The sequence below is a fragment of the Bufo bufo genome, chromosome 1, assembly GCF_905171765.1.
Source record: "Bufo bufo chromosome 1, aBufBuf1.1, whole genome shotgun sequence".
NCBI classification, from domain to species: Eukaryota; Metazoa; Chordata; class Amphibia; order Anura; family Bufonidae; genus Bufo; species Bufo bufo.
This window is the reverse complement of record NC_053389.1, coordinates 31,327,812-31,338,798: the sequence shown is the minus strand read 5'-3', so window position 1 is coordinate 31,338,798 and position 10,987 is coordinate 31,327,812. Positions and strand designations below refer to the sequence as shown.

General features: G+C 44.7%; 1 protein-coding gene across 1 annotated transcript; it reads right to left on the bottom strand.

Annotated features, from left to right (window-relative positions):
• Positions 1 to 820: 820 nt before the first annotated feature.
• On the bottom strand, positions 821 to 10,628 carry LOC120979336 (trypsin-like). Its single transcript, XM_040408429.1, has 5 exons — positions 10,589 to 10,628; positions 7,578 to 7,734; positions 4,149 to 4,402; positions 1,069 to 1,205; positions 821 to 985 (listed from the first exon to the last, which is right to left on the bottom strand). Exons 1-5 carry the CDS (start codon positions 10,626 to 10,628, stop codon positions 821 to 823), a joined length of 753 nt encoding a protein of 250 aa, XP_040264363.1.
• Positions 10,629 to 10,987: the final 359 nt, after the last annotated feature.

The window sequence follows — 10,987 nt, the reverse complement described above, 5'->3', positions numbered from 1 at the left end:
GCATCTCTTCTGTCTTGTTCTTAGCTTTGTGCAGGAACAGGACCTGTGGTGACGTCACTCCGGTCATCACATAATCGATCACCATGGTAAAAGATCATGTGACGGACCATGTGATGACCGGAGTGACGTCACCACAGGTCCTTTTCCTGCACACAGCTAAGATGAAGACAGAAGGAGATGCCGGCTGCGCGAGCAAGTGGATTAAGGTGAGTTAAATTATTTTTTATTTTTTTTTAACCCCTCCAGCGCTATTTTACTATGCATTCTGTATTCAGAATGCTATTATTTTCCCTTATAACCATGTTATAAGGGAAAATAATACAATCTACAGAACACCGATCCCAAGCCCGAACTTCTGTGAAGAAGTTCAGGTTTGGGTACCAAACATGCCGATTTTTCCCATTACAATGTTTTGCACTCGCGCGGAAAAATCGCGGGTGTTCCCGTAACGCACCAGCACCTTTTCCCGCAACGCCCGTGTGAAAGAGGCCTAACACTGCATTTAAAAAAATTAAACAGCACCTACGTGTATTTAGATTAAAAATGAAAATGAAATGACAGGATGAACATTTAATTTGACTAAAATGCATGAACTTTCTCAGAGTAAGCAAAAATAAATGTGATTTTTGGGAATCCGAGGAAACAGACTGCGAGAATCTAAAGCCGCCCGTACCAATAAAACAAGAATAAGCTGAAGAACAGAAGCAGGACTTGCCAGACTACAGTAATTAGTGATAATTAGAATCAGCTCTCCAATGCCCCCTGCTGGATTACTGGAGCGTCGTTGTTCCCATAGGCTTCCATAGTGTAGACAATCCATTTATTGGAGACAGTCGCCATTTGTAATGGTGCCTTGGATCCAGTCCAGGTAATTGCACAGTCTAGTGTATACGCCTGGAAGATTGGGTACGGCACATGGTACGTTACCCCATGAAGTGATTCCGGATAATTTTGAATTGCACACCAGGGGTCCCCCAGAGTCTCCCTGCAAGAAAACCAAACATAACTTATCCATATGGATATGCAGCACCTATAGGTTTACCTTCCTCCGGATTTACTGAGCCGTACCTGACAGGTGTCCTTCCCACCCTCCATGACTCCGGCGCAATGCATGTTCTCCGTTATCTCCCCGGGATAAGCGTCCATGCAGATATTGTCGGGAACAGTGTTCAGTTTCACACAGTGCAGCTCAGCTGGAAAGGTTCCTGCACGTACAGGAAATGTGTCAGGGGGTAATGGTAGCCTAGTTCTCCAAATCGTTATCTGCACAGCCAATCAGCAAGCAGCAAAGGCGCCTGCGCTTTAATGCGAATTTAATTTTTGCTACATTTTGTTTTTTGTTACATGCGCAGCATTGTTGTGAACTTCTCCCCTTTAAGCATAATGTACAAAATATCTGGCATCAAACAGGTGGGGTCAAAGGTAGTGCTGATCGAAGTGGACTTCGATCCGAATTTTGGAAAAATTTCATTCGCCCTGAAGCCGAATTTCCTTGTGCTTCCTGGTAACGAATCAGGCTACTTTCACACTAGCGTTCGGGTGTCCGCTCGTGCGCACCGTTTGAAGGGGCTCACGAGCGGCCCCGAACGCATCCGTCTGGCCCCAATGCATTCTCAATGGAGGCGGATCCACTGAGAATGCATCCGCCTGCCAGCGCTCAGCCTCCGCTCAGTGAGCGGACACCTGAACGCTGCTTGCAGCGTTCGGGTGTCCGCCTGGCCGTGCGGAGGCGAGCGGATCCGTCCACACTTACAATGTAAGTCAATGGGGACGGATCCGCTTGAAGATGACACCATATGGCTCAATCTTCAAACGGATCCGTTCCCCATTGACTTACAATGTAAAGTCTGAACGGATCCGCTCAGGCTACTTTCACACTTAGAAAATTTTCTAAGTTATAATGCAGACGGATCCGTTCTGAACGGATGCAAACGTCTGCATTATCGGAGCGGATCCGTCTGATGAAACATCAGACGGATCCACTCCGAACGCTAGTGTGAAAGTAGCCTAAATTAGGTCGTAAAAATAAAAAAATAAAATAAAAAACATACTTGTTTCATCCATTTGAGCGCGAAGAGGCCGCTACCGTCATCTTGCTTGAAGATCCCGAGCGAAATCTCGCGCGCGGTGCTGCATGACGTCACCACACCGGCTGACGCGCCGCAAGAGATATCACTCTGGATCTTCAAGCAAGATGGTCGTGGCAGCGCGATTAAATGGATCAAAGGTAAGTATGATTAAAAAAATTAGTATGAGATGCCGCAATCAGCAATGAACGCGGCATCTGCGGGGTTCAATGACCGGGGGGGGGGGAGGGGCAATCACCGCTCCCTGTTATTGCACCCGCTATTTACAAAGAAACGCGCTTCGTGAAGAAGTCATTTGTCACAAAGCTAATTTTTTTGCAAAATTCGGCGAAGCAGCCGAATCGAATTTTAGAGAACTTCGCTCTTCTCTAGTCAAAGGTGAAGAGACGGCATTATCAGTGCTTAAAGGGTATGTCCACCTTTGCAAGCAGGACATATACTTGTATCCCAAATCATGTGACATCTGACCAGTCCAATCATCAGCACTCCAAAAGCAACTAAAAGCATCCTCTTATTGCACAATAAAGGGGTTGTCCCATAAAAAATATTCTACATTTTTCAAAGCAGCCCCTGGATCTGAATACTTCTGTGATTTCACGTAATCATACATATAATACGGCCGCTGAGTTATTCAACAAAATGTATCTTTATAGCGCCACCTGCTGGTTCTCCTTTATCTATCTGTTCACCTCAGTAACATCGCTGTGGTGGTCACACATGCTCAGTTCTATCCTTCAACTGCCACCAGCTGTATCTACTGTTAGATGTTGTGACAGATACAGGGAAAGAACTGCGTAGGAAAGTACACGCTCTGGGAGAAAGGACACGTCCCCTGAGCTGCGGCATAAATGACACACCCTCTGAAAAAAGGACAAGCGCCTGAACTGCAGCAGAGAGGACATGACCCTGAGCTGTGATAGGGAGAGAGCTGTAGAAGAAAGGACATACCCTCTCTGAGAAAGGACATGCCCCCAGAGAATGGACATATGCTCTGAGCTGCAGCAGAAATGACACACCTCAAGAACAAGGACATGTCCCTCAGCTGCAGCAGAAAGTACACACCCTTTCTGAGAAAGGACATGCATCCTGAGAAAGTACACGGCACCCGAGAATGAACACACTACTGAGCTGCAGCAGAAATGACACACCTCAGGAAAAAAGGACATGTCCCTTAATGGCAGGGAGAGAGCTGCAGCAGAAAGGACACACCCTTTCTGAGAAAGGGCATGCCCCCTGAGCTGCCAGCCTGAAATAAATCTAGATGAGCAATTTAAGCAATGAATGGGGAGATCTTTGGATCCCCTTGAGGTACAGGGTTGGTTCTAGATTTGTTAGTGATTGTCGTACTATATGATGTCTGATTTTATTTTTTGATATTAAACATGGGAAAATCAGCCCCATGTAAAGGTTTTGCAGGACAGCCGGCCATAATTCTTTATTTGCTCTACATTTAGACAAGAAGTAGGGGACAGATGGAGCGAAGTAACACGTGTCTGCAGGATCAGACTACCCAGGGTTTGTTTGTAGTCTGTAACCATGGAGACACATAGGTCTGCAAAGCTGTGTGCTGTACTGTCAGAGAAGAGCTGAGCAAGCATGCATGCTGGGAATTGTAGTTTCTAAACGTGGAGTACCGGAGGTTGCTTTCCCCTGCTCTAATGTGTTCCAAAAATCCAGCGACTTAGTCTTGACTAAATATCTGCCGTTTTGTGCATACAGCTCCTTTGCAGATCCATGTGTCTCCATGGTCACAGACTACGAATAAGCCCTGGGTAGTCTAATCCCGCCGTCGTGTTACTTTGCTCCATCTGTCCCCTCCTACTTCTCGCTAAGATACTAAATATACAGCGAAAAAAGAATTATGGCAGCTCTCCCGCGAAACCGACCTTTTATATGGGACATTAGAGCAATAAGATGCGGACATGGCCCTAAAGTCTCGTAGACCTGGTAGAAGCACATAATAAGCAGGGAACTTGGATGTGACAGGTAGAAATGTAGCAGTGGATTGTAGCAGAGAAGAAGGCAACATGTGATTATCACTCAATATGTGGAGCTTATTACCATCAGGACTGGTGGTGGACCCCCATCCTGAGGCAAAGCACTTGGTCCCATCAGGGGGTAAGGGGCAGCCGATGGGGATGGTCTGGACGTACTCATCGAGGGTGGCAGGAGAAGCCAGTTTCAGTAGCATGATGTCATTGTCATAGGTTCGTGGGTTAAAACCTGGGTGAGGACATATTTTCTCAGCGTAGCTGAACTGCTCTGTCCCTTCATAAACGTCCAGATTATGTTCTCCAAGGCGAATCTGCAGACTCCTAAGGAGGACAAGAAATGTCAGAATGTGCATTTAAAGGGAACCTCTGGTCACCACGTAATGCTGATCATCCATACGCTGCTGACTCACTGCCGGCGAAATACGAGGATCAGGGTTGAAGAGAAATGTAAAATTTTTAATTTTTTTTATTTTAGCTCCCTCTCAGGATGCACTATTTCCACTCGCCATTTTCTATAGCTCCCTCAACCCTGAGCCTGCTTCCCGCTGTCTCTTCTCTCCTGTTGGGTCCAGCTCTGTCCTTCTATGCAGGCTGCAGTCTGTTTGCCAGCGAAGCCCCTCGTCCTCTGCCTGTAGAGTGCTCCCTTCGTCTCTTAAAAGGTCAGCACACACACACACACCCAAATCTTCCCCAGTCAATGGCTGGGAGCCCTGGGGTATTTGAAGCATATTCCCCTGTGGGAAGGTGCCTGAACAATTAGGTTCTTAATTCAATCATTCCTGCAAAGGTGTGATATATCCTGTTGTCTGCCTGAGTACTGATCTCTGCCTGTTTACCGGATTCTGACGCTTGGCCGCCTGACCTTACTTCCGTATTGTCCTTTCACTGCCTGGACTATTTACCATATAGCACATATTATACCTGTTCTGACCTGGGCCTGTCCCTAACTATGGTTTCTCTGGACCCTGTGCGTCAGCTGTCAATCATACAGAGGTAGGAGGTAGCAGCCTGGTTGTTCCCCTGCAGCAGATTCCTGTACAGGGGTTAAAGGGTAAATACCAGAGGACTGCAAGGTTCATGCCCTTGGAAGTAGCCCAAAGTAAAATCCGTTGGTTGACACAGTGGTCCACACCCACTGCCGTAACAACAGGACGCTTCTGCCAAATGACACCTGTCTGTGGACAGGAAATTAAAGAATAACTGTCATATTTTCACTCAAAATTCAATTTTCATATATGTTGTTGCTGCTGTGGTGATAATCCATAATCACTAATTATTGTGTTCACATACCACTTGTTTAATAAGATTCTGTCCATAGCAACCGCTCCTCACAAGACTTCTTTCGGACTATCTTCTCAAGATGGCCGCCGATGCCCTTACCCTGAGGCTAAGACCTCCCTCCCTAACTACCCAGAATTCATTTGGCTAATCTCGGGAACGCGCAGCCTCACCCCAACCAATCGGCTTTCTCCAGACTTAAAAATGCGCGATCAACTACTCAGATGGAAGAGGGCGTGTTTATTGCGAATATTAAAATCACAAATTTTTATCGCGAATATCGGCACTATCCTGGTCCAACGGGAGCGCGCGCGCAACGTTCGGGACTGCCCACTACTACGTCTTCCGTCTTCTGTATATAGAAGATAAGAGACGGAGGAGACGCTTTTTTAGCTGCACCACTGAAATGCCTGGGGGAGCAAAGAACATGCTGCAATTACTAGGTAATTCAATACCTATACAAAAGTATTAACTAGGGAACTAAGGTAAACTTAGTCGAACCAATACAATTACATAAAAAAAATATATGACAGTTGCCCTTTAAGATTAAGGGGGGAGTCTGGTGGATATTGTAATGGTCTGTATGTAAGATTTTGGCAGAACAGGCTTAGCAGAGCTGATTCCCATGCAATTTTAGGAACTGCAGACTGCTGTCTCAGGTGCCCCAATCCCTTAAAGGGGTTCTCCAGGAATTAAGAAAATGAAAATACTTAAATATTACTTTATTATAAATATATTCCCAAATGCCTTTCAATAGTTAGAATGGCTCGTTTTGTCTGCGGAGCAATCATCAGGGGAAATACAAAATGGCCTCCGTCCTATTATTACACACAAAACCTGTCCTAATCACACAGGAGGACAAGTTACTTCACAACACTTAGCTAAAGAGCTGCCTCATCCTCCTCTCCTCTCTACTTGTCAGGGGTTATGATCCTGAATACAGCTGATAAGATCTTCAGCTGAATATGTGTAGGAATGGAGTTCATGAGGAGACAAAGTACAGAGAGCACAGACAGGACAGACTGTGGTAATGGAGGCTGCAGACAAGAGCTGCTGCTCATTATCCACATCTCCACCTCCTCTCTGTCCTTCATGTCTCCTCATGAACTCCATTCCTACCCAGATTCAGCTGAAGATCTTATCATCTGTATTCAGGATCATAATCCCTGACAAGCAGAGCAGAGAGAAGGATGAGGCAGCTCTATGGCTCATTATGGTGAAGTAACTTGTTCTGCTGTGTGATCAGGACAGTTTTTGTGTGCACTGATAGGATGGCGGCCATTTTATTTCCCCTGATGATTGTTCCCCAGATAAAACAAGCCATTATAACTGATGAAAGATATTTGGGAATATATTTATAATAAAGAAAAGTTTTTGAGTATTTTCATTTTCTTAATTCCCGGAGAACCCCTTTAGGAGAACCCCTGCAGTCCTCTTCTAGCTCTCAGCTTTGCAGAGTACTCTGCTGGTCCAAACTCTGGACCTAATGCACACATTTGCCTTCTCTGGATTCTCGACAAACCCAACCGCCCTGGTGGGAACTAGACCAGTCTATTAGCACTACCTGGACTTCTTCTAGGTGGGTCACATAACCAGCCACACATGTCCCCACACTGGCGAGCAGTTCCTCTCTCATCCTTATCACTGTGGAGTCCTACTATTTCCAATGGAGTCTTGCACACCCATGTGGCATGACTTCTGCACCTCCACCAACAATGAGTCTGTGGTCTAACACTCCACCTGGTCACAGTCTTACCCAACCAACACAGATGCTTCACCCATTTCATATGTAAAGAAATCACGTTTTCCCCATATGGAGGCCAGTGAAAACCCAAAATGGCATACTACCGGCCAGGCAACCGGGAAGGGCACCTCCCCCGTCCATATATATATGATGTTGATAGATTAGGACAGTTTTAAGGACACTGGAGGTAGGTCTGGGTCAAGGTTTGTGAGGGTCCTCAATGGGATCAACAACCAGTCTTTTGGCAAGGAGGAAGATTGTACTTCCAGTCACTGTAAAATATGCATAATAGTTATTATACAGCATGGTATCAAGCTGTGCCTAAATAATACTGCCACACAGTGCCCACCATCAATAGATATCCACACAATATTATTATACAGTGCCAGCCTGATAATACTGTATAGTACCCAAATCACTTTACTTTCACATTCGTAAGATTTTAAAACCTGACTGTAGGACGGGAACACTTACGGCAATTCACAATGTGCTGCTGTCAGGACCCAGTTCTCATCTATCAGGACTCCTCCACAAGCATGCTGGTCGAAATATTGAAGGCTGACTTGCCAAGGCTTGGAGTTTCGCGGACATACGAAACCCCCAATAATCCGGTCATAGGAGCGCCCATGGACTAGGGGGAAACAGAGACAAATCAAATGATCAAAATGATTAAATGTTCATGTTTCACTGTCTGGATAGTTTAAAGGGAACCTGTCACCGGTTATTAACCATTAGAATCATCGGCATCCTGAGATAGTTCTCCCCCACCCAGGGGAGTCGTTAGGTCAAAATATTCGGGGCTGTCCGCCACCTCCAACTAATTTATTCACTTCACTTGCCTCTGTGTAATCTCGCACAGGCGCACTGGCAGAGGCATCGTCGAGCGAAGTGTGCATGCGTCGTCTTCCAGCGCACCTCGTTCAACGATGCCTCTGCCAGTGCGAGATTACACAGAGGCAAGTGAAGTGAATAAATTAGCTAGGAGGCCGTTCTGGGAGGGGAGGGGATCTGTGGATGACATTTATGAGGATCTGTGGTGGATGACACTTATGGGGGATCTGTGGATGACACTTATGGGGGATCTGTGGATGACACTTATGGGGGATCTGTGGATGACACTTATGGGGGATCTGTGGATGACTCTTATGGGGGATCTGTGGATGACACTTATGGGGGATCTGTGGATGACACTTATGGGGGATCTGTGGGGTTGCCCAGACGGCTAGGCCCTTCACTGTAGTTATTAACCCCATTCAGCAGTCCCCCATTCACTGAAGGGGGGACTGCCGAAAGGGGTTAAAAACTACTGTGAAGGCCCCCCCAGTGGCGATGAGGGCATGGCTTCATGGGGTGGGGCGTGGTTTCACGTGGGCTCATGCCCCGGATCTCTTCAGACTCTAGCAACGCCACTGCCCCCACCCTAAAAGTACTTCTTTTACAGTCTACTTTTGCTTTTTTCAAGTTATGTAAATTAAGTGCTTACCTCATCACTTCCCATTCCTAACACCACCTCCCATTACATGAGTGACAGAATCTAAAGATCCTACCCTCCTCCCGAACTCACGTCCCAAATCCGACACATGTGCAGAACCTCGCTCCTTATCTCACACTGATCATATAATGTATACTGCGCACCCTATAACTCCTTTGCGTATCTATACGTCATAATGTGTGAGGGGATGTATGGAGTGTGCCTCTGCAGCGGGCATGCTACATATACGGCGGGTGCCGGCTGCATCATACAGCTGGCACCCGCCCGCACTGACAGTGATCGTAGATCGCGCCACCCTCGTCATTTAACCCCTCAGGTGCCGCGATCAGGAGGCTCCCTCTACCTTCCAGTTGGAGCCCCCGCAGTAAAATCGAGTGCCATGGCAGCCTGGACGCTGCTGAAGCCATGATGTTCTCCATACTGAGCTATGAACGAGACACAGCACAGCAAGGAGAGTGTAAAAATCCTATTCACTCTAATACAGATCAATTAGGGGTAGAAAGGAGAGGGGATCAAAAGATCCCATGTACTAGGCCCCTAAGGGGGCTAATAGTTATAAAAAAAAAGTTTCAAAAAATACCAATATATTAAAGTTTAAATCACCCCCCCTTTACCAATTTTGCATATAAAAATATATAAGCAATAAAAATAATAAACATTGCTGCGTAAGAAAAGTACGGTGAACGCTGTAACGGAAAAGAAAAAGCGCGATTCACCATTTTTTTTTCATCTTGTCCTCCCCAAAAAATGTAATAACAGTAATCAAAATGATGTGCATACCACCTAAACCATACGCACCTAAAAAATACAGTTCGTTACACAAAAAACAGACCCTCATACAGCTCTGTAGACCGAAGTATAAAAAATCTATGGCTGGCAGAATATGGCAATGCAAAGAATTTTTTTTTTCAAAGGTATTTCTTTTTTATAAAGTAGTAAAAAAACAAAACCTATACAAGTTTGATATTGCCGCATTCGTATTGAGCTGCAAATTAAGGACCGCGGGTCATTTGTAGCGCACAGTGAACGTTGTGATGTCAAAAAAAAAAAAAACCTTGGTGGAATTCTGTATTTTTATTTTCTTTTCAAATTTGGCACACAATTAGTTTTTTCCCGTTTTCCAATAAAAGATATGGTAAATTAAATGGTGGTAGTAAAAAAAATGCATCTTATCCCACAAAAAATAAGCCCTCATATAGATATGTGACCGGAAAAATAAAAAGGTTATGCTTATTGGAACATGGGGAGGAAAAATCCGAAATGCAAAAATGAAAATAGGCCTTGACGCCAAAATCCAAGATCTAGTTAGGTCCATAGCTTTTTTCATTGCTCATTGTTCCAGACTCAAAGCACTAAATAATAAAAATAATAAAAATACACATCTGTCAACAGCAGCTTGTTCACAGTTGTCATCTAGAAACAGGGTATTCTTTCTCTAATGTGGAAGGTAAAAACAAAAATAAGTTAAAAAAAATGTGGTAGGGGGTGGATTATACAGCCAGTGTTAGTGAAGGGTACAGAGGCACTTTATACCTTTCTTAAAAAAATAGCTTCCTATAAAATTGACCAAAAATTTACAGCAAGTTGTTGTACACAGGTACCTGCTATGGTCGTACAGGTGACATGTGCTTTGTACTATCTAAAAAAAAGTATTTACAGTATATTCACCCAGTGTGTCTGAAGAGGGATGTTCGCCCTGAAATGTGTGATATTGGGACCGAGTCACAAAAAGAAAAAATCTTCTCCACTGGAGTCGATCAGCACTGGTTCATTCCAATTTTTTCTAATATTGATGTACTCAAAGTCAATAAAAAAAATTCCTCCAAAAATTGAAAATTAAAAATGATTCAAAACCAAAATAGCTTTTTCCCTTTCACTTTTTTTTTTGTTTAGTTTATTTCCCTATGGAAGTCAATAGTGTGGTGTTATGAATGGAAGGCCCCCCCAAACACAAAGTGCACAACCCCTGTGTTTTATGTGTAGATCCACTTACCGATGGAACCCAGGAGAGCAGCCACCAACAGAAAGAACATGGTGAGGGACTTAGTGCTCATGATTTTCCGTCCTCCGACACCGTTTCTGTCTCTTCTACTTAAGATTAGGGGTAAATAATTAACTCAATGACCCTCCGTTTGCTCCAGACTATGTGGGAAGGTGCAGTGGACTGGAGACTTGTTTACCAGCTGCTAATATCGTATATATAAATGAGACGTACACTTGGGAATGCGTCACCATTGGGAACATAATGCTTGATGTATCTCACATCTGAATGTCTCTGTTGACGTCCTTCAAGGGCTTCTTATATCACTAGGAAGAAATCTATATTTCCTTCAGAACTAATCATGATGACACTTTATACAAACCCGTGACTCTTGGCAAGATATGAGGAGGT

What these genes read in the sequence shown, in the direction of transcription:
- LOC120979336 (XM_040408429.1), bottom strand. Translation starts at nt 10,628, where the DNA reads ATGTTCTTTCTGTTGGTGGCTGCTCTCCTGGGTTCCATCG. An exon ending in GCAGCACATTGTGAATTGCC is followed by an intron (nt 4,403 to 7,577) that starts GTAAGTGTTCCC and finishes TGTCCTCCTTAG; the next exon opens with GAGTCTGCAGATTCGCCTTG. An exon ending in GTGGGAAGGACACCTGTCAG is followed by an intron (nt 986 to 1,068) that starts GTACGGCTCAGT and finishes GTTTTCTTGCAG; the next exon opens with GGAGACTCTGGGGGACCCCT.